The sequence below is a fragment of the Neolamprologus multifasciatus genome, chromosome 17, assembly GCF_963576455.1.
Source record: "Neolamprologus multifasciatus chromosome 17, fNeoMul1.2, whole genome shotgun sequence".
Classification (NCBI taxonomy): Eukaryota; Metazoa; Chordata; class Actinopteri; order Cichliformes; family Cichlidae; genus Neolamprologus; species Neolamprologus multifasciatus.
The window spans coordinates 18,343,764-18,368,254 of NC_140455.1; the positions used below are offsets into that span (position 1 = coordinate 18,343,764).

The window sequence follows — 24,491 nt, forward strand, 5'->3', positions numbered from 1 at the left end:
GAGCAGTAAAATAAACATTTGAATTTAAGTCATTATTTTATCAACGAGTGCACTCTCAGTGCTGCTGTTTATCTCTAAGGTGATGGCTGCACATTAGAGTTCTGAAACTTTGGTGGTTTCAGACCATTTTAAACCAAAACTCTGAACAAAACCTGCCATTACCATGGTGATTTAACCAGGGAAAAAGAAAGAGACACTTTCATGACACAAAAAATTCTGAGTTTTAAACAGTTTTAAACTCTGGATGTGATAAAAGCAGTTATAAGTTGCAGCAGCAGACAAGGAAAGACACAGATGGAGATGAGCACTGGTTTGTTAGATAAAAAGAGGCAGTTCCGCTAATTTGATTGGTGTTAAACAACCGTAACATCCAGTCTCTGTGCTTGTACTCTGTGACAGATCCCTTTTAGAACGGTATTAAATTATCTTTGGATTAAAATTTCCCTTCTCCACTTTAACCACATTAGTCCTCCAGTCATATTCCATCACTATCATTGCAGACACGTTTCTGCTGTCTCACAATCCTCAGTGTTTCTTGCCTTCAGCTATCACCTGACCTCTCTGTGCACACCTGTTTCCAGTCTTCTAATTAGTCCCTGAACATATGAACCACCATCATTTTCTCTCTTCTTTGTCAAATTGCCAGCCCTGGGACTTTCAACCCATTCGTCCAGTTGCCAGTTTTTTGGATCTTTTTGCACACCTGTTTTGGGTCAAACTGCTGTTTGGTTTTTTTGGGATTTTTGGTTTTGCTTGTTTGTTTTGTTTGTTTTTAAAAATAAATAAATAAATAAATAAAAGCTTTGATCTTTGTTTTAATACATTCTCTCTCTGGGTGGTGTGGTGTGCCAGAGACAAGCGTCAACCTCTTAAAAACTGCACTTCCTCTAAAAACAACTTGATGTTCCAAAAATGAGTATGCGATGTGTGAGTTAATTAGGTATCACTGAAAACACAACTTAGAAAAATAATACATAAAATGATACAAAGGTGTAACCACAAGATAACCAAAATACAAATAAATAACCAGGATCCCAGATTATGGTGCTTTGAAATATGACAAAAAATCACAATTTAACCTTTAAGCTTAAATCCACTAAAATAATATTAAGAAACACCTATGATTATGAAAGTCACATTTTTACCGAACAAACATCTCTATCCTATCACAGAGAAATACAGAAAACCACAAGCTGCTGGCCCATGGCTTCCCTGACAAATGAGCAGAATGCACACCAGACATTCCTTTCACCCGCTGCTAGGGACCAGGCTAACTTACCATGCTAGCGTTACAGTTATACTAGGGGTGGGCAACTCCAGGCCTCAAGGGCCGGTGTCCCTGCAGGTTTTAGATGTGTCCTTGAACCAACACAGCTGATTTAAATGGCCAAATTAGCTCCTCAACATGTCCTGAAGTTCTCCAGAGGCCTGGTAACAAACTAATCATGTGATTCAGGTGTGTTGATCCAAGGTGCGATCTAAAACCTGCAGGACACCGACCCTCGAGGCCTGGAATTGCCCACCCCTGAGTTATACCCTGGAGATAAAATTGTTAAAAACTTCAGTTAGTGAACTCAGATCAATACTCACACTGGATGAATCAAAAATTTAACAGAATAAAATACAGCAGTTCGGTCATATTCATATCAAAACTAATGGCCTTAAGAAACTTTTATTCAGTTAAGAGCAATGTGACATGCTACAGTACTGCGACTGGAGCACACTTGCATGCTCCCACATCATCACACAGCATACAACCATATACACAAACACACACAGACTCAGTACATGTAGGCAGGAGGTTACAACCCAAAATAAATTATTTAAGAAAAACCAGGTGCTTCAACACAACTGCTACACTTCCAGAATTGGTGTTATCAGCCTCACTTGTTAACAGCAGTGGCCCTCTCGATGAGGCGCTTGTTAGTAACCAGTCGTCAATAATTAGAAGCCTGGATAGTGTCCCCAAGGGTGTGTTGTATTTTAAGGGGTAGAGTAACTTTAATACTGAAAATTTTCTGTTACTGTTTCGCGAAGGGTTAAAAAATGAAAGCCCACAATTTAGATTTGGCAGAAAGTTTTATTAAATCAATTTGGTTAAGAGCAAAGCAAAGGAAAAATTTATGATTATAACAATAACAAAATAATAATCGTCATTTCACCTGAATCTTATGTGTCTAATTAGCCTGCTCTGAGCTAACAATGATTTTGTTCTCATCTTTAGGAGGAGGGAGGTTAGAGGAGAAATGGGCAAATCCATGGCTGAAGATGTATCTTCTCCCATTGCTTTGTGTTAATTTGAGTGGTGGTTTGATCCCTCTTAACGTCTCTCTGCTGGAATTTCCAATCATTGACTTCTGAGATCTGATTTTCTGACTGTTCATCCTGAAGAACTTCCAGGAACTAACCCAGAACATCTACAGGTTTTCCAATTTATGTTCTGTCATGTGTCCACTCGTCTCCATCTTCCAACCTTAGATATCCAGTCACTGTGTTTGCATAAGATCCACTGATACATAGCCACTCCCTATCATCCTCTCTATCATCAATCTTTCACTCACTTTTAACTAAGGTTACTAAGGTTATTTTGTTTCACGTCTTCCTTCTTTCTTTTTTTTTTACCTTTTTTACCTCAAGTAGATTTGCCTTTAGCCCTTTCTGAAGAAGAACATTGATTTAGGCACAATCCCTTTTAAACCAGCCAATCACAATTTACTCTCTCTATCCATTCTCTACCCAGTCTCTCAGTTAGGCCTTTTTTTTATAATCACCATTATATTTTGTTTCTCTTATTCTTATTCATCATTTTGGGCCAATAAACATTTTATATTCCAATAATTATGTTATGATCAGTATTTGATGTTCTTAAAACCAGACAACTGAGTGGTTCTTGAACTTTAATAGTTTTAGTATTTTTTATTTATTTTCAACTACTCCACACTCCTAAGGCTTACGAAACTGCTTCTTTTATATATAATATACCCCATATAAGAGGACTAGAATACTGCATACTATCAAATAACACACACCAAAAAATGTTTTGCTTTTTAAGTTATGCTTTGTACAGCTGGGAGAAAAAGTCTACGAGGTAGCGGTGTAATCCTACAAAACACCACAACCTCAACATTTGTCTCCTGCTTCTCTTTCTCTCAAGGCACAAATCCTGACCATTGAGTCTTCTTTTTATACCCAAACCCAGTGCAATGGTTAAAGGTAAGAGGACCTGCATTTGTAGTTCCTTTCATTTATCTTCCAATGGATTCATCAGCATTGTTACGTTTGACCTGACGGATCATGCAGATGGCCATGAGCAGGGCCAGCAGCTATAAAGACAGATAGATGAACATGGGGTTAGTTCACGAACAGACAGGCTATACAATTGAAAAAGGTGCAGTTTAACAACACTAAAGCCCACTGAGAAGGAAAATGAATGCTATTGCTCCAACACTGGAATGAATAGCTTTTACTCTGGAGCTTGTTGCTAGTAATGCGATGGAGGACACACCACCTGTATCAACTTACTATACAATATAGTTAATACACTAGGGCAGACCTTCCCAAAGTGTGGGGCCCGCCCCCTAGGGGGCGCCCTTTCTCACTTTCTCTCTTCCCCTCTGTTTTTCTTTCCCCCCTTCTCTTTCTCTTACTCCCTTTCCTTTCGGGGGATAGGAAAGGGAGAAAGAGTCATGTCTGTCCCGTCTGTAACAACTGAAAATAAAATAAAATAAATATTAATAACAAAGGTCAATCAAATGGACCAATACGGCAAGGCCGTGATGATCCACTTGGTAAAGTATATCTGTTGGGCATCTTTTTTGGCATTCAGACAATAATTCTGATGGCTAAAGAACCAAACGAGACAGGCAAAAAAAAAAAAAGAAGAAGAAGAAGAAGAAATTAAATATGAAATCTGCCAGTTTCAATGAATAGCTCTTTGGGAATCATGTTGTTGGTTCAAAACTACAATTTTATGTCAATGAAATTGTTATCTTTGGCATTTTCCATACATTAAACTAAAGAAATGGAAAAAAAATGTGTTTTTGTGAAAGGCTGATACTAACAAAGATGCAAACAAAATGGATTCTTTTCTAAGTTATTTGTGACACAAAACTGTTCCATCCCTGAAGTTTGGTGCCTTTATGTTTGACTCATTTGTAGGTCATTAATATGTAGTTCATGAAACAAACAACAAAAAAGGCCCATTCTCAAAATAGTCAAGTACAAAAATGAAAATGTGTCAAAGATCTTCAGAAACTCTCAAGCACAAAAACTGAAGCCCACTTTAAAAAACACACACAACAGCCAAACAAAAACAAAAAAACAGTCTGCTCCTTAGAATCAAATTTTAAAGAAATGTGGGTCTCATTTCCTGGTCATTGAGATTCTAAAGATGCCATAGAAAGACTGATTTTGTTTTTTAAAGTTATATGTTAAAGGTGGCCATGGTGATTTTTACAAAATCTTACAGAACCACATAGTCACGGTAACACAAAGGAAAAACAACAGTGGAACTTACTGCTGTAACAGCAAATGCAAAGAAGAAGCTTATAATCATCTTGAAGATGTAGTCCAAGAACCAAAAAACATGCTCCTCACAGGCCTGCAGAAGGGAAGAAAATAATTACCTGTAAACACAACTGACTTAGATTGTATCATGTTTGAATTGACTGGTCGCTTGATTGACTAAATACCTTTGCATAGATTGTCTGCGGACCTCTTTTTCCCTGCAAGAAAGCAGAAACACAACATGAAAGCAAATAAAAACAGCCCATTTTAATTTTCTGATACATTTTAGGAAATATAGTTTAACATAGAGTAGATCATAGGTATAACAGCAAACAATAGACTTTTTAAAAACCAAGAAAAAAACAATTCATTCTTGATGAATGTATGGCCACAAAATTCTTGAACTTTAATTTTTAAAAGTGACAATCTGACGCTGATTTTACACAGCAAAGACTTGATGGTGAAAAAGAGAGTGTTTACATTCACAACACCAGAGTCAATTTAACAGATGCTTCTGAAGAGATTATTCATTAGTCTGTCAAAATATTTAAAGTAACATGACTGACTACATTTAATCATTTAAACATGTCATGAGGATGAATTTTCCATGAAATTAAGTTTAAAGGTTTCCTCTTTTTTTTTCCAAGTCTGAGATTCTGGTTTTATTTTATAAAACTAACCTGAGGTCTGTATTTGCATTCAATTGCATCTGATGTGCATTCACAGGAATCTGGGATTTCGTTGCCCCAGTCCTCAGTACTCCCTATTCCACAGCATTTGAACTGTTTACACATGTCAAAAACAAATAGACAAATTAAAAATTTCAACACAATTCTGCAATATTGTTCATTTTTGCAATATGTAAACGAATTAAGTCCAGAAAATTATTAAAGGTTTTCTATATAAGATGCAATCAAAAAGTTCCTTGACTACAAGCAAAAATGATCAGTGATCATGAGTGTTGTTTCTTCTGTGTTAATGCAGTTGTGTGTATTTTTTCCCTGAGGTCTCACCGCCAGCGACAAGTTCTTTTTTAACACTATGAGAAATGTGAGGGCAAGCATTCACCCTAAAGAGCCGTGGCATGTGCCATGATGAACCTGCTCACAATGTACAGGAATTCATCACAGAGTTGCAGATACCTGAGTGCGTCTTGTTAGAGCAGAACTTCCTCAGAATGATCAGAAAGAGCAGCAGCCATTAATCAGTTCAGAGGTGCCCAAGGAGACAACCTTGAAGTGTAGCTCAAGGCAGAATTTAAAATGAGTATGAGTTTTACCTTTTATAGAACTTTCTGATCACGTTTTATATAGTAGGGAGAAATAGTTATTTTATCCTCTGATTAAGAAGTCATCCTATACCCTTAGCATAAGATTGGCCCGACAGCATAATCTTTCCAGCTCCGTGCTTGACTGTTGAAATGGTGTTGTTTGGGTCATAATCAGTGTTTATCCTCCTCCCAACTAAATGAGAGTCTACAATTCATTTCTAATGGCTGGTCATTTTTGATTGAAAAAAACAGAAGTGTACAAATGTTTAATAGCGCACACAAAATTGTATACAAACTAAAATAATTTATTTTGTGTGTTGAAATTCTCTTTGTGGACAACCCCTAAAATCTTAGGTCAGTCTAATCAAAAGGGATCAAACTCATTGTTTGATTGCACTCTCCTGGGGCTCTGTTGGTTTGTTTCATTCAGTGTTTCATTGCTCAACATTCTCGAACTCGTGACACTACATTTTTCAAAGATAAAACTTTTAAATTGGTAAAATTTGACTGGAATACAGCTTGAGATTGAATGTCTTTTGTTTTATTTTTCTGAATTTTTGGTTGACATTCTGTCTTAATCCATTCAAATTAAACTACCAAAAAATATAAAGTATTCATTTCTTTGTAAACGAGCAAATTAAGCAGGATATCAAAGAAGTATTTCCCCCATTGTATGTTTCTACTGGAATTCATATGTGTTGTGGAAAGAGTCCTGTCATATTTAAAAAAGAGAGGAAAAAAAGACTCTTGTAATGTACCTCTCATAGAGGTACATTACAAGTTCCTGTAGCATGTCAAGCATGTGTCTAATGCCTGGTACTTCCATGTAGGGCTCCACTAGTTCACTGGATTTACTTAGGAAGGCAGCCTTTATCTTCAAATAAAAAGAACATCTTTAGTATCATGGTACAGAAATGAGAGAATATATCATCATCATGACAGACAGAGAAGTCACAAGTCTCAAGTAGCAGAGAAACAATAACTAAAACCTAAAGATACTATAGAAAATTGAAGAATAGAAACCAAATGGTGTGCATCAAACTACGTTTTGACTTTTTGGAGTTGATTGATTTCTCCAAAGAAATACAGCTCTATGTTTTTGTCGCTAAGGTACTGAATAAATGAAAGAAAAACTATAATGACGAAAGAAACATCAAGGTAGTTGATCTCAAAGGTAGACAAAAAACAAGGTCATCAGACGATAAATGAGATTCTGACTATTCTAATATAGGGAGTATAATAACAAAGAGGAAGAGAGGACAACAGGATTAGGATAAGGAAAAGAAAATTCGCATCTGGACAGATCACTGGATAGGGAGAAGGACAGATGACCTGGTTTCTTCTGACAACTACAGTGATGCTACAGATTATCATGATGATCATTCCAGTCCCCACGAGACCTGCAAACTGTACATGAAGCAATATTTTAAAAATTAACACAATCATCACCTTGATCTTGTTGTTTTTATTGTGAAATTAAAAACACATGATAAGGAGGTATCAGCTCTTTATCTTGTTTGAACTCTTGTTCTTACTATTTTGATGGAAAGGTCTTTCTCACAGCAGGCAGCAAAGATTCCCAGGAAGGAGACACCGAGGACACCAAACGCAAACAGCCAAAACCAGCCGATGCTTGGCATGCCAAATGATGAGAGCTGGAAACAATGCCTTTGCCAGATTAAATTGGAACGTTTCTTTATTTGTTGAGATAAACCAAATACAACTAATGAATCTGAGTCTCCTCACTAATATCTAATAATATAGATCATGACTCAAGCATTTCAAAATCTGAACAAGGCCATACCAGGACCAACCTGCAACTTGCCACCCAGATTCAGATAGTAAACATTAACAGGTCCCACGATCTACCAGTTTCATGGTGTTTCTCTCTGCCCGAAAACTGTCTGTTTCCATATAAACACTGCAAACATTTCTAGACGAGTGTTGCAAATTTCAGATACATAATTTGGAGAATGACTGATACTACCTGGCTCAGTGCTCACAATTGCAAATTAGCTGCTTTTTTCTTCTGAGCATTTGTTTCAGAGCATTACTGCACTCAGTTACATTTTAGTAACAATGCAATGATTACAATGACTTCATTATTTTTACCCTGTTTTTTGTTTTGTTTTGTTCCCCCATAATTCTGCTGCTGCCCAGAAGAATCTGATGAAGGCAAACTGATAGTATGACTAGTAGTGACCATTAGTGAGGGCATTATTCTCACCTACCACACACGATGAGATTTTGAGACTTTTACCTGACAAACAGTCATATTTCCAGTTGATGCATTCGAGAAAGAATAAAAAATACTGGGCCAAGACAGCTGTTTTTATTCTTGGTGGGGAAGAAACTGAAAGCAAACTATAGTTACTATTAAACTATGCTATTAAATTTTGTGCCTTTTGTGAGAGCCTTCAATTTGTATGGCATAGTTCAGGGTTCGGGACCTATAGTTTTGCAGTTTTTGACTTTGAATTCTTGTTTATTATTGAACATTCTCTGTCTTGCGAATTTTGCAGTTTAGAAAGCTTTGAGGTTTTTCTTATTCTGGGCTTATACTTATCACATGTATCTGGTCTTTAGGATTCTTAGTCTTTAGTTCATTTTACTGTAATGGTCTGGTTTTGCTCGTGTTTACAGTTTCTATTTTTATTTGTTACTTTGTGTTTTAGCTTATTCTAGCATTTTTGATATATTCCTTTATTTTGTTAAACTTTTATCTGCATGTTCAATGGCTCCCTGTTTAATTACTTCCTGTTCCATTTTGTGAGTCATCCATCTCTTGTACCTTGCTATTAGTTTTATTTTCCTCCATGTTATTGTTGTCATTAATTTCAGATGTGTCTTATTACCACCCTGTGTGCAATTCCTTGATGATCTTGTGTGTACATTTGCAGCCCTGCTCTTCCCTTTGTTTTTGTCAGTGAAAACTTTGTATTTAGTTTCACTTTTCTTCAGATTTTGGCCAATGGTCTAAAGAAGAGGCTAATTTTTTTATTAAAGTTTGCCTTTCAGTCTTTTCATTTCTGGCTTCTTCCCCCATCCTTACAATTTTTCCAATGTTTCCAATGGTGGTAAGAAAAAGGTCGCTGGTTTGACTCAACCTAAAGACATAGTCTTGCACTTTCAAGGTTGAACTATTTCTTTATTGCTGCAAAATAACAAATGTACATAACATCTAATTTTAGTTAAACCGTAATTCAGGTTTGGGGTCCAATTTTCATTGAATGTTCTCAATGGAGATCATGCTAAACTTAATCTTAAGATAAGTGAGTGGGTATATCATAAAAAATAAATATACTGTGGATGCTTAAATCTTTAATAATTTTACTATTTTCCATTTTTTCTCTTTGTGTTATTGTGAATAACCTGAAGACTAAAGTGCTAAAACTGAAGACACACAAAACATGTAGTAGATTCAACAGTCATGTACGGTATTGTTTTTTTACCTGGGTCGCAAAGGAACTGAAGAGTAAAGTGAGCTGTGCTACCAGGAAAATCATTCCACATCCTCTCAGCTGAGGAAACAGAGTCACAGTAGTTAGTGTTTAATAAAATTGGTACATGTTGTAAACATACACGCCAAAATGTATAGAGACCTAAGTGTGTCAACAAAACATGAAGTCCAGAGAACTAAACTTTAAAAATACAGTAAAATTTATACATTATATGAACAAAATAACGAGTGACTAGTGACCTGAAGTCGAAAAGGAGTCAGAAGAATGTATGGGTGTATCCTTGCCTTCCAGTAAAAAACTGCATTGTTCATAAAAGAAGATATGAGATATGTATATGTGATAATATTGAACTGTTAACTGAATAAAGTTGATGTGCAATAATTTAACATGATTCAGCCCTGGTGGCTGAGAGAGAAGTTGGGGGACATGCAGGTGGAAGCTCCACTGGTCCAGTGGATCAGTGGAGCTGACAGGCAAACCACAGTTTGTGAGACTGCAGAGCTGTGTGTCAGAGAAGCTGAACAGCAACATAGGAGCATCCTAGGGAACTGTTCTGTCCCCTTTCCTCTTCACCATCTATACAGCTGACTTTAAGTACATCACAAAAACTTGTCTCATCCAGAAATTTTCTGATGACAGGGCCATTATTGGACGTGCAGAGATGGGACAGGAAGAGAAGTACAGAGGACTGATTGATCACTTTGTGTGGTGGTGTGAGGAGAATCACGTGCAGCTGAATGTGGCCAAAACAAAGGAGCTGGTGGTGGACTTGGGCAGAAACAGATCCCAACCCTCCCCTGTCCGCATTGGTGGGACTGATGTCAAAATAGTCACATCCTACAAATATTCTAGTACAACTGGATCACAAGTCATCATACATCAAGGAACACAGCAATGTGTGGAGGTTTGACAACAATGTGAGGAGGAGAATGGAGGCCATAAAGACACATGAGATAGTAAGGCAGAAAAAGGACACATAGGAACACAGCTTAAAAAATAAACAAAAGAGATCTGGGGAAACAAAACTAATGCACATGAGATGAAGACCAAAAAAATTAAAAATGAAGTGACAACAGAGACGGAGACTAGACAAGACACAGGGAAGGTAACCAAATCCAAAAAACCTAAGTTGAAAGCTGAATCATCATCAAAAACCTAAAGCTCCAGCATATAACTAGGGATGGGTACCGGTATCGGTTCTGACATAAAAGGTAGTAACCAGACCGAAAAGCAGCGCACATTTTGGTGCTTTATTTCGGTGCTTTTTTTCCTGAGATGTCATACACTTTGGATTCTAGCCAATCATTTTACCTTCACAAGCGTAGTAGGCGGGCCCAGGTACGTACGTGCTTTTAGAGCAGAGCTACAGATTAAAAATGCCCAAGGCGAAGCGGTCAAAAGTATGGCTGTACTTCACAGCAAAAGATGCAAACTCAGCAGCCTGCAACAAGTGCTTTAAGGTGATACCGTGCAAAGGAGGTAACTCCTCGAATCTGATGAAACACCTGGCAACGTATAGCATTTTGTTAAAAGCCGAGAAATGCGCCGTATTTGATAGCTTGCTGCGAGACCTCACACCGTGCACATCTACTGCGGGTGGGTTGCCTGTTATCGGACCCAGAGTTAGCAACATCCCCCAAAAACCCGAAGAGGAGAGTCCTGGCCCCTAGCCCTGTCAGTGTAGCAGAAATGATGACGGATGATGATGGCAGCAGCAGCCGTTCTTCTCTGCGCGAGTAGCTTAATGTTGTTCGTGTGTAATTTACGTTGAGTAGGCTAACCACGTTATTAAATTAATGCATGTAAGGTGAACTAGCAAACACCGTCATAGTTCCATGCGGCTGTCTTCTTGTTTGATGGCAGATACTCCCTTCACCCTGGCCAAAAAAGCTAAAATGATCAAAGAAAAAGTGGAAAACAGCAAAACATGAGAGGTTTTTGGACAAAGTTTGTGTTTTTTCCATTGATTAAGCACTGCTTCCAGCCAAGAGTGATACCATAAATCCCCTATAGCTGCAGAAAAGGCTAACATTGTTATCTTTTTACAAAAAACAGCTGAACATGAGAGGTTTTTGGACCAATTTTGTGTTTTCCATTCTTTAAGCACCGGTTCGAGCACCGTTTAAGCACCGGTTTGGTACTGGTATCAGATAAAACCTAAACGATACCCATCCCTACATATAACCCCAAGACATAATTACATGAACTGAAAAATGGGTAAGAAATCTCTGAAAGCAAGAGCGAAGAACAAAATAACTCAAAACAATGACCCAGAAGCCCTGACAAATACTCAGTTTACGCAAATGCACCTTAACTGGACATTGCTTTATTTTGTTTTGCTTTTACAACACAGAACAACCACAGAAAGACTTTTCAAATGAAACTATGACTGATGTGCTTCCTGCACACAAAAAACAACAAGATATTTTTTCAAAAATGCATTCATTGTTTTACATGTCTTTACAAGCACAGGCAGGTGTCAGGTTAAATGCCATTTTGACTTGATTACTTTAATGTGAGGAGGTTTTGGCTTTAATTTGAACATAATAAAAATTAAGATTATTAAATAAACAATAAACTTGACAGTTAATAAAGAAGTTAGCTAGCTTGTAACTAAGACATTTTTTTTTTGTTTCATATACTACCATACTGCTAGAAATTTACCTCCAATAAGATTTAAAGTAAGAGACTACTTAATGTCATGTGGTGCATGAATCATGTCCATGAGCCTATGGTTATTCTTTGCTATAGCACACTGAAAATGCTTTAATGTCGTACTTGACAAAACCGTTATTTTCTTCCAGTTTGGCACCATCCAGATTTTTAACTGGATGTTTCTACTATCCTCAACAACTTCAGTCTCCACAAATTAAAAAGGATTTCAGTATATTTTTTCAAATGTTTCTGCACAGGATTACTACAATACAACATAGCATCAAATAACATAAAAAAGATATGAGGCTTTTGAAATTTTTTTTTTGCTATTTATGTTGTACATAAAAAAGCTCCAAGAGAAAAGTCCTGCAGCATGCCACAGTGCCATATATCTCGTACTTCTCCCGCTCTATAAAAGCAAATATTACTTTTTTTTTCATAAAGGACAATTTAAAAAATCACCATCATGTCCTGACCTCTGAGTCAATTTGTTACTGCCTAACTCAGTGCAAAGGTTAAAGTCAGAGTGTGTGGCTTCACTTCAGTAGCTCCTCATGACAATGTGTCATTATGTTTGACCTGATAAATCATGAAGGAGGTAATGAGCAGGCCCAGCAACTATAAAGACAGGCAGATGAACAGGTGGTTAGTTCACAAAAGAGGCAGTTACATTTTAAAAAAAAAAAAAAGTTGCAGCTCGATAATGGTGGTGGTGAGAGGAAGAGAATGCTGTAACTGCGACTCCTTCAACATTACAATGACTAGCTTTCCAATGAAGCTTGTTACTAGTTGTGAAGGATATGCGTCCTATATCAACTTGGTTTAAACAGAAGTAAGGTTTATACATTCAAGCAACATTCACAGTTCAAAGCATCACAGTGGAGGGGAGAGGGGGGTTGCCTCTCCTTTCCGAAACTGTAGCAATCAGAATTATTGTCTGAAGGCCAAGAAAAATGCCCAACAGACTTTTTTTTTTTACTAAGTCGATAATTACGGCTTTTGCTATATTGGTCCACTTCATTGTCGTAGTTTATTTGATCTTTATTATTTATTTAGTTATTTTACTTTTAAATTATTACAATCAGAATAGACCAGACTGATGAACAGGAAAGAGAAAGCCAAAAAAAAAGAAGTTGGGAAGACAATTAACAGGAGGATCAATTTTAAAGTTGTTCATTTTTGCTAGCTCAGTGTAGTTTCGCTTTTATCACATGTATTTATTTTTAGGATATGGATCAACATGCAAAGGCATTCTCAGCAAACACTGATATCTGTATTATTAATAGATAATGGTGAACAAGCAAATAGAGTGAAATATCACTAAATATTATTTTATTAAATATAGAAATTTCTTAAAAAGCACTAGTTACAAAGGAAAACAACACTAGTACTCACTGCTATGACAGCAAATCCAAAGCAGAAGCCCATAGTGATCTCGGTTAGGACGAACTCCCTACAGGACTGATAAAGTGGAGGGAAAATGGTCATTATCTGGTATATAACTGACAAGCAGACAGCAACACCATTTCATGCAATAATAGGTCAAATGTAGACCTGGGAAGCAAAGGGGTACAAATATTTTGTTGCTGTACTTAAGTAGAATATTCAGGAAGTTGACTTGATTATTTATGTTTCTGACTTTTTACTTTTACTCCCTACATTTTAAAGCAAATATCTGTACTTTCTACTCCTTACACTTTTAGAAAAGACATGACTTGAAACATAAGCCTGAAAAGTAATATACTAGAAGACAATCCTATTAGTGTGTCACTATGTTGTATGGTATCACATGCAAAGATGTAAAAGACGCTAATCTACGTAATTTATCCAAAATATATAGCGCCATAAATAGTTGGTTAAAGTTACTCCAGTGTGGGTGTTTTTTGTTTGTTTGTTTTTTAAATGAGTGCAGATTGCCATAAGCTGTGACTGCAGAGTTTTCTGATCAGTCCTTGTGCCAGAAGAGGCATGTTGTTTTGTTTGTTTGTTAAGCCACTTAAATGAACCTAACAACTGGTTTGTGGAGTGCCCTAATGGACACTAATTTTTGCTCAAAATGTCATTAATTTGTATGTAGGGGTGAGAAGAGAGTGATGGGTGTCTACATTTTCTCCAGCCATCTGTAAAACACATGGAAAACTCTGCCATCGTTTGGGCCTGCTTTTCAGCCAATTATGTTAGGAATCTATTCCAAATTTATGAAATTATGAAGTTAATTATGAATGTAATATCATACATTTATACAGTCCAAACGTTTAACTGCACTGTTGGGTCTTAACAAGGTTCCAAGTAGAGCTTCAACATGCAACATATAGAAATGAGAGTGAGACAAAACAAAAAAGTCAAGTGGAAGACCCAAAAGATTTTCACCAGCACTAAGCTGAGAACTGAGGATCCAATTGGTTGTCTGTCAAAACACTGGACAATCCTCAACCCAAATTATGACCGCTACTGGTGCCAACTGGTGCAGTCAGCACCAGTAACCATCAGACGGCATCTGAGACTGAGGGGCTTCAAAAACAATAAGCATCTTTAACAGCCTCTTCTCCTTGAATGCCACAGAACTAACTGTTTGGACTTTGCAAGACAGCACCAAACATGGGAGATTGAAAGGTGGAAGAAAGTTTTATTCTCTGATGAGAAGTATGGCGGCACAGTGGAGGGGGCACCATAATGGTCTGGGGTGCTTTTTCTTTTAGTGGAACAATGCAGCTTCAGGAAGTGGAGGGGCATCGAACGCCGCTGGTTATGTTCAGATTTTGCAGAGAGCATCCCCAATTGGGTTTTTCAACAGGACAACATTACAGTATATAATATTGGATTGCATTTATATAGCGCTTTTTGAGACCCTCAAAGCACTTTACAATTCCACTATTCATTCACTCTCACATTCACATACTGGTGGAGGCAAGCTACAGTTGTAGCTCTCGGGCAGACTGATAGAAGCAAGGCTGCCATATTGCGCCATCTGGCCATCACCGGTAGGTGAAGTGTCTTGCCCAAGGACACAACGACAAAGACAGACAGAGCCGGGGATCGAACCGGAAACCTTCCGGTTACAAGATAAGCTTCCCAACCCCCCTGAACCACCATAATTATATAATCTCTGAAAAAATGTAAAAAGTATAGGTATACAGTGTGACAAGCTTTAAATGAATGTGCCCCTGGTGGATTCAAAAGACATTGCCATCATTTTTAATGAAATACTAAATACTGTTTAGTGGCATTACTACTCGTGGTTGCATAGTTTACATCACAGATAACAGATATCCTTATGGTCAAAGACCAGCTAATGACCAGCCAGGTGGATATTCTAAGTGGCTTTAACTACAAGGAACATTTGACATTCCAGTTCAATTTTTTAAAACCAACCTGAGGTTTTGATGTGCATTCATATCCTCTTGAAGACCCGCATTCACAGGAGTCAGGGTTTTGGTCGTGCCAGTCCTTAGCACTCATTATTCCACAGCATTTGAACTGTTAGCAAATGAGGGAGGGACTTTCATAAATGAAAATAATCAACAAAATCCTACACTACCGTGTTTTTATCACTATGATGGGTATAAAATCATTATCACTGCAAAACAATTAAATCCAGAAAATAGTGAATATCTGTATTAGATGCAATCAAACATTTCTTTGAATGCAAGAGTGAAAATGCCATGCTGGATAGCAATGTGCATCTCTGGGGCCTTCCAGTGCTACTGCTAAGTATGGACAGACTTGACTTTTCAAACGTGAGCCCTCAATCTGACCCAGAAACCAAACAGCAGTTTCCATTGGAAAAGCTGACAGAGTGAGAAAACATGACCAGGAGTGTGCTTGTCGTTTGTTTTATAATAATGCACTTGTATAAGACTGGCAGCATCAATTTTTTCTGACCTGGTTTCTTTCAACAGCTGCAATGACGCCAAAGATCATCATGATGATCATTCCAATCCCCATGAGGCCTGCGAACTGTACATGGAACAATGCTTAGAACATTACCACATCATCATTTTGTTCTAGTTTTGTTCATTGTAAAATTAACAACAAAAAGATAACAAAGAAAGTGATACCTGTTTATCTTGTTTAATGTGGACTCTTGTACTTACTATTGTGAGCATGAAGACTTTCTCAGAACATGCAGCATATATTCCCAGGATGGAGACACCTAGGGCGACAATGGCAAACAGAAATATCCAGCCCAAACCTGGCATAACCATATTTGACATGTCCTCCGGGAAAATAGGGAAACAACACAAACAAAAATAAACAAAGCATAATTTCTTGGAATGAAAAACATTGTTCTGTCTTGAGTGTTTATATGCTAATGGGACAGATAAGTAGCCCTGAATATTGTATTTCTATTGTTATACAGTGGGGCAAAAAAGTATTTAGTCAGCCACCGATTGTGCAAGTTCCCCCACTTAAAATGATGACAGAGGTCAGTAATTTGCACCAGAGGTACACTTCAACTGGGAGAGACAGAATGTGAAAAAAAAATCCATGAATTCACATGGTAGGATTTGTAAAGAATTTATTCGTAAATCAGGGTGGAAAATAAGTATTTGGTCACCTCAAACAAGGAAAATCCCTGGCTCTCACAGACCTGTAACGTCTTCTGTAAGAAGCTTTTCTGTCCCCCACTCGTTACCTGTATGAATGGCACCTGTTTGACCTCATCATCTGTATAAAAGACACCTGTCCACAGCCTCAACCAGTCAGACTCCAAACTCCGCCATGGCCAAGACCAAAGAGCTTTCGAAGGACACCAGGAAAAGAATTGTAGACCTGCACCAGACTGGGAAGAGTGAATCTACAATAGGCAAGCAGCTTGGTGTGAAAAAATCAACTGTGGGAGCAATCATCAGAAAATGGAAGACATACAAGACCACTGATAATCTCCCTCGATCTGGGGCTCCACGCAAGATCTCATCCCGTGGGGTCAAAATGATCATGAGAACGGTGAGCAAAGATCCCAGAACCACACGGGGGGACCTGGTGAATGACCTGCAGAGAGCTGGGACCAAAGTAACAAAGGTCACCATCAGTAACACACTACAACGGCAGGGAATCAAATCCCGCAGTGCCAGACGTGTTCCGCTGCTGAAGCCAGTGCATGTCCAGGCCCGTCTGAAGTTTGCCAGAGAGCACATGGATGATACAGCAGAGGATTGGGAGAATGTCATGTGGTCAGATGAAACCAAAGTAGAACTTTTTGGTATAAACTCAACTCGTCGTGTTTGGAGGAAGAAGAATACTGAGTTGCATCCCAAGAACACCATACCTACTGTGAAGCATGGGGGTGGAAACATCATGCTATGGGGCTGTTTTTCTGCCAAGGGGACAGGACGACTGATCCGTGTTAAGGACAGAATGAATGGGGCCAAGTATCGTGAGATTTTGAGCCAAAACCTCCTTCCATCAGTGAGAACTTTGAAGATGAAACGAGGCTGGGTATTCCAACATGACAATGATCCAAAACACACCGCCCGGGCAACAAAGGAGTGGCTCCGTAAGAAGCATTTGAAAGTCCTGGAGTGGCCTAGCCAGTCTCCAGACCTCAACCCCATAGAAAATCTGTGGCGGGAGTTGAAAGTCAGTTTTGCTCGGCGACAGCCCCAAAACATCACTGCTCTTGAGAAGATCTGCATGGAGGAATGGGCCAAAATACCAGCTACTGTGTGTGCAAACCTGGTAAAGACCTATAGTAAACGTTTGACCTCTGTTATTGCCAACAAAGGTTATGTTACAAAGTATTGAGTTGTATTTTTGTTATTGACCAAATACTTATTTTCCACCCTGATTTACGAATAAATTCTTTACAAATCCTACCATGTGAATTCATGGATTTTTTTTTTCACATTCTGTCTCTCACAGTTGAAGTGTACCTCTGGTGCAAATTACTGACCTCTGTCATCATTTTAAGTGGGGGAACTTGCACAATCGGTGGCTGACTAAATACTTTTTTGCCCCACTGTACATCAGAAAACTGTGAAGCTTTTATCTTGATATGTGCATAGACAGGAAGCAGGAAGTGCAGAGTACATTGGAAAAAGCATGGCTACACCTTTGAAATCTGTTGTGTTGAATCCAAAATAATCCTTCAGAGGAGTCCTTCAGAAAGCAATGGTGTTTTGTGACATTATTTTCTACCTGCAGTAGAAGGTAGAAAATAATGTACTTCAGTAGTACAGTAGTAGTTCATAGCTTTTGAGCTAATGATACAAATGTACGCTCACCTACTTATTTTTTGTTGTATTATTATTCAGATGTATATCTACACGATACTTATTTTGTAGTCTCCTATGTTACTGCCTAACTATAGTTACCTGCTGATTATATGACAATCCATTAAGAGTTTTGTTTTGTGTTTTTCACTCCAGTTCAATGATGTCAGGTCAACATGATTGCTATGTTCGAAATCATTAAAGGAGCAAGTATGCTCACCTTCCTGGCTCTTGAAAAGGAGTTTGGCTGGTTATTTATCTATGTTCACGCTCAGGGACTTCAACACATAGAGAGAACAGTACAAACACCAAAGACAATTGCCCCAGAAAACAGGTTTGTAGGTTAAGTTACATTTAAAATTGTTTAAAATATTTGAGGTGCTAGGTACTGGAGTCCAATAGAAATGGAAAGCATATTTAATTAGCTGAAATGAGCCAAAACATCACCCCATTATGACATAAGACATGGTTCATGACTAAATCATCCTCAGTGCTCATGAATGCATTTCAGGGCATTTGTTTCAGAGCACTACTGAACTCTTTTAGACTATAACAACAACAAGTCATCATGACATGATGACTTGTTATCATTCATCCATTCCTCTTCTACCTCTTGTCCAACTCCTGGAACCTATTCCAGCCACCTCCTGTGTACATCCTGGACAGGTCGCCAGCCTGTCCCTGGGCTAACACAGAGAGAAAGGCAAGTATTCCCACTCACGATCCTAATTTAAAATCACCAAGTAACCTAACCCCACTAACTGCATGTCTTTGGACTGCACAGACACAAGGAGAATATACACACTTGAGCAAGTATTTGCATATTTGGTCCTCAGCCGCTGTGGTAACTGCACTTTAGCAATGAGTGAAACCCCTGGAATGATAAGAATGCCTACGAGCTGTTTTAACATTTAGCTAAAGTGTGTACACGTGCACAGCGTTTATCAGCCAAAGAGCAGAGATTGCTCTCCACTAAGTAAAAGCTTTAAACACTGATGGATGACCTCAGAAGCAGTCTGTCATACATGACACTGATAATGATGTGAGCAATATTTGTGCATGTCTGCAATTTTTAATCAAAAAAACATCCATCTGCCCCCTAATATATATTTTTTTACAGTACTTTACTAAAGAAAACATTGGCTTAAAAGTCTTATGTTTTAAAGTTTACACTCCTAATCTGTCTTTCATATACGCATTTCACCAAAAACAAATGTACAACCAAACAGAAATTGTTCAAGCCTCTGATGAGTATAAACTATGTGCTTTATTGTCTTTCATTTCTCTTACGGTGTGCAGTAAGTAAAGAATGGTAGCCGTTGCTAACCATCATTGCCATATGTTAAAAAAAGATCTAGAGTGTGATTATAGTTGTGGGTGGGTTCTTTTACATTTTGGGAAAAGACAATTGAGTCAAATAACAGATTAAATGCTGTGTTGAGGCTGTCATTTTTAGCATCTATATGTAATGACACACTGAACTTAAAGATTAGGCTTGGACTGACTGGACATGAAAAGGAATTAAAATAATAAAAGTAGTAAGTCAGACTCGGGGGGCACTGGAAAATCAAATACATAAAATGAAATAATACAAAAATTGAACATAAATAATTTCTTAAGTCAAAAATAAAGAATCAGGAGGCAAAAACAAAAACTCAAAAGGCTGATTTGAAGACCCAGGACAGTAATAAAGTATATAATCTCTCTGAGTTAAAGCATAGTTTGTGTTTGGATGCTCAGTTCAGATTGTGTAAAATATTTTTTTCAGAAATGCTTGTATTATATCTGTCACGTCACTGGGTTTGGTGACCCAGTGCTTGTGTTTTTGGCTTAAGTTATACTCTTTGAACTATGGTTTTCTGTTTGTATTATATTTATAGTTCCTGATTTCTAGGTTTCTGTTCTCTGTGTGTTCTATGCTTAGTCTTATTTTTTCTTTCTTTATGTCTTCCCTGTGTTCTACGTGTAGTTACTTTTATCTCTGTGCTTCCTGTTCTCTCTGTTCCAGGGTCTGTCATGTTTCCACGTCTGTGTGTCAAATATGGGTCGTTATGTCTGATTTGTCCCAGCTGTGTTCCCACCCGTTCCCCATCCTCTTGTTGTCCTGCCTGTGTATTTAAGCCATGTGTCTACCTTTGTTTGTTGTTGATTCGTCTGCTTGTCATCCTGTGTTTCATCTGTGTTTCTCCTGCTGCTGGTTCCTCTGTGTTTCAAGGTTTTTTTCCCCTTTTCCTGGTTTTTTGTCTCAAGTTCCATGTTTCGGGTTAGCTTTCCCAGTTTAGGTTTATCTTAGTCTCTACCATTCTCTGCTTTTTTGTGGGTTTTGCATCCCACTGTAAATAAAGCTCACGCTCAGTAATCAGTGCCTGCTCTTGAGTCCACACTCTTCACCTCAAGTCAAATCGTGACACCATCATATATTAACTATTTTTTGGCTTTTTCAGTTTATTTAATATATTCAAATAATCTCTAGCTTGTTTCTAAATTGGTACAGGTGGATTCAAAGGACATGTTGTTGTTTCTTACCTGTGTGCTGTTGGCAGTGCGCTTTACTACCAAGGGAATAAGTGTACATCCCAGGATCTGAAGAAACAGAATCACAGTATGTTAGAATATGTGATGAACTCGTTTGCTTATCTTTCAAACTATAAATTAATAAAACGGTAACTATCAAATTTGATTTTCATACAGAACACTTAAAAACTGAACCTTACATTGTGCATTAAAAAAATGTTTAACATACATTTTCTAATGCTCATAACTTTTTAAGTTACGTGTCATACCATCAGTTAAGAAAGCACATGATTTTTCTTTTTATTCCTCGTGATTGAGATCAGAGCTTTTATCATTCCAGCTATGTGACACTTGAGGGAGCAAGAGAGCTAAAAGAAATGGATTGCTTGCTGGCCCAAACACCCATACAAAAAGTGTCTCACATTTATTCAGACAGAACTCTTCAAACTAGATTACTAATCTATATAATATGATAATTTGTCTAAAACAAATTCCACAAACATGCAGATATTTCTATTTAGAATTTTGTATTTAAAGATTAAAAAAAAAAAAAAAAAAGGAAACTGTGAATATGTGTGTTACACCTAAAAAGGAAAAATGTCTCTTATAAAATTGTTTAAAAAATTAACAGATTATTCTCTTGAACAAAATCATGCTTTTCAATTAAGTTATTGTATGAAAGATGTGTTTTCTATAGTCATTGATTTGATTGCATACATTTTTATGAAGTTTTTTTGTCTGACTGGAGAAATATATATTAAAAGCTAATCAAACACCTCATTTAATGCTTCAACCTCCATTGCCTTTTGGTTATTACATTACTACATTACTACATAATATTTTTTTATTTGATCGGGGTGTTATTTATACATTTAAAATCTATTTGAACTTTATGAAGATTAAAAAAAATGTATTTACATCAAGAATAGAAAAAAAGGCTGTTTTCTTTTCTTTGAAGTGACCTTGGCGTGACTGTAGCTCAGGTGGTAGAGCAGGTCATCTACTGATCGGAAGGTTGGTGGTTCGATTCCTGGCTTCGCCTAGTCTGCATGCCAAATATCCTTGGGCAAGATACTAACCCCAAATTGCTCTCCGATGCATCCATCGGAGTATGAATGTGTGTGAATGTTAGCTATAAAAGCACTTAGAGAGATGTGCTTGTGCGAATGGGTGTGAATGGGTGAATGCACAAGTTGTGTAAAGCGCTTTGAGTGCTCAGATGAGTAGAAAAGCGCTATATAAGAACTAGTCCATTTACCACTACCATTTACTTGGCCTGTCTGTTTTTTGTTTGGTTTTCTTTTTCGGGGGGTTTCCTCTTTAAGCATACCAAAGCTAGTAAAAGCTGAAAATCTTTTTTCCATCTTTTTTTCTTTCACCCCCCCCCCCCCCCCCAAAAAAAAAAAAAAAAAAAAAAAAGATAAGTAAGAAAAACCACAGGCACTGAAATAAAATCAGAAACACCAAAGTTTCCACTTACCGCAAAAAATGAGTTGGAGCCAATAAAAATACGCTTTAGTGGCAGATTAATTTTTCCCATTTTCACTTTGTAGAGGGTGACTAACAAGAGGTGAAGCAGAGTGGAGTGTGATGATGTGTAGCTTTGTGCACTCTGATAAACTCGCCTGAAAGTGAAAGTAACTACAGGAAAACACAGAAGTAAAGCACAACTGAAGACAAACCCTCACATGTGAACCCTTCATGAACTACAACCTGAAAACCGGAAACCATTTTCTTGTTTCATATATAGATTGTTTTTCTCTTGTTACTACTTGATGCTGATGACAACCCTCGATTGTTTTTTAAGAGATTAATTCTTTATAAGACATCATATAATGCAAAGTTTGTTTTTTAACAAAATGACACCAAATGTTATTTAAATTTTTATTCAAATACCACCAAAAGAATCATGTTTAACAATCAACACAACTGATCTAACCACACTAAACAAAGAATGAGAAAACATCCAATGAAAAGTGAATATCCTGATGAAATATTTCTTAAGTTCATAGCTAGGATATGTGATAAACAAACATGCAGAGTTCAAAATAAAGTCTGTGGACAGTTAAGATACTATGTAGATCGGGGGCATTAGACTTAAAGCCCCATTCAATTCTATCTGGCCCGTGCGATTGTTTCATGAGTCAGTTATTAATGGCTCGTTAGTTAGTGGGGGCCTCTGTTCAGGCTTCAGACCCATTGAGAATCCATACAGGCATGGGTGGGCACACCATGCGAGCACATAATGTAAAAGAAAGAAGGGGGCAAATGTTCCACAGCAAGTGTAGAGTACAGGCCACATAGAAAGAGAGAGAAGGAGCTGGATTAAATGCAAGTGTGTCAGAAAAAGTTAAATTAAAAAAAAAAAAACGTGCAAAAACGTAAAATGAGCATCTGTGTCACGATTTCCGGAGAGAGCGAGGAGTGGACCCAGATGCAGGCAAATGGAGCCAAAGGAGGATAATAACAAAAGGCGAGCCTTTATTGACGGCTGAACAAAGCTCCAAACATGTGGAATAGTGAAAACTAACCCAAAACCTAAATTGGGAAAACTAAGAATAAAATAATACAAACATGAAACTAGAAACAAGAAACTAGAACTAGCAAACCTGGAAACTTGAGGGGACTGAAAGCAGAGGTAACACAGGGGATGACAAGCAGAGATAAGACTCTCAAAACACAAGACACGGTTAGACACTGAGGGAGGGAAAACATAATCACTAACAGCAAGGAACTAAACAACCTAACATCAGAGAACCTAACCTTAGAATATTCTTTTAACCCGAAAACAGTCCAATAGAGACTGAACAGTAACATAAACACAAGAACCTTAACTGATAAAATAAACTTCTACAAAGTGTCTTAAAAGGCTGAGAAGCAGAAATGTATGCATCTAGCACAGAGCAATGGCTCAGAGTCTGAGTTTTTAAATGACTCTCACAGGCCTGAATGTTCACTTGAAACCACTTATAATTATAATTCTTAACTTGTTTGATCTGCTGCTCACCACAAACAACTATAAGCAGACATTTTGGACTTTTAACTGTATTTGTATTAGTTTTACAGCTTTACTGATTAAAAAAAAAAAACTCTCTTGGGGCCATTCATACTACACAAACTAGTCACAAAGTCTGGGCAATGAGCTGCCAGAACATTTTCTTTAATTTTACCCATTTATTTTTTACAATAAGTCCAAAATGTCATGCTGACAGATTTCTTTCTTTATCATGTAAAACAACTGTTAAACATGTGACTTCTTTACACAGACACAAAGGGGGAGTTTCAGTTTCACACACAGCCCACTCAAGATCAAAGTATGCTGTGTGTGGCATATAACGGTAAATGAGTTTGATTCCCTCTGGTGTAGATGATACAAAGTGACAGACTTCCTGTTCAGATCTGTCAAAATATTGTAGTAATGCCACACTGGTTTGCACCAAGAGTGCAACACACTGTGCCACATGCACAAATGCACATATTGCTATTGTTTTATTTATCTTCAGTTTATTTTATCTTCACCTTTCCTAAATAAATACCTGATGAAGGACACATTTTGTGCAAGATACAGTTATAGTGGCCCTTATTAATCTAATTAGAGTTTATTGGTATGCATATAGTAGTACAACAAACCCAGGCCCAGTCTCATTGTACTATACACTAGCTTCACAATAGCTACATGGGATCTGGGTTACAGTAACTTTCCACAAAATATCAATATGAGAACTGAATCTAGAACACAACTATCTGGCATCAGAAGAATCAAAATTTTAGTATCAATACACACACAGCTATTAACGAAAAGAAATTACACAAAATTTGCTCTGTGGATGCACTGCTGAGAAAAGCCCTCAATTGTTCACATGATAGTGCGGG

At 37.5% G+C, this 24,491-nt stretch overlaps 2 protein-coding genes across 2 annotated transcripts; both read right to left on the minus strand.

Moving 5' to 3' along the window:
• Positions 1-781: 781 nt before the first annotated feature.
• LOC146499259 (uncharacterized) lies at positions 782-24,451 on the minus strand. Its single transcript, XM_085138259.1, has 9 exons — positions 22,099-24,451; positions 9,229-9,297; positions 7,312-7,431; positions 7,109-7,183; positions 6,555-6,650; positions 5,187-5,288; positions 4,692-4,724; positions 4,517-4,609; positions 782-3,323 (listed from the first exon to the last, which is right to left on the minus strand). Exons 1-9 carry the CDS (start codon positions 22,156-22,158, stop codon positions 3,246-3,248), a joined length of 726 nt encoding a protein of 241 aa, XP_084994385.1. The 5' UTR covers positions 22,159-24,451; the 3' UTR covers positions 782-3,245.
• Positions 7,423-16,245, minus strand: LOC146499260 (uncharacterized). Its single transcript, XM_085138530.1, has 5 exons — positions 15,987-16,245; positions 15,775-15,849; positions 15,265-15,369; positions 13,288-13,353; positions 7,423-12,510 (listed from the first exon to the last, which is right to left on the minus strand). Exons 1-5 carry the CDS (start codon positions 16,104-16,106, stop codon positions 12,445-12,447), a joined length of 432 nt encoding a protein of 143 aa, XP_084994656.1. The 5' UTR covers positions 16,107-16,245; the 3' UTR covers positions 7,423-12,444.
• Positions 24,452-24,491: the final 40 nt, after the last annotated feature.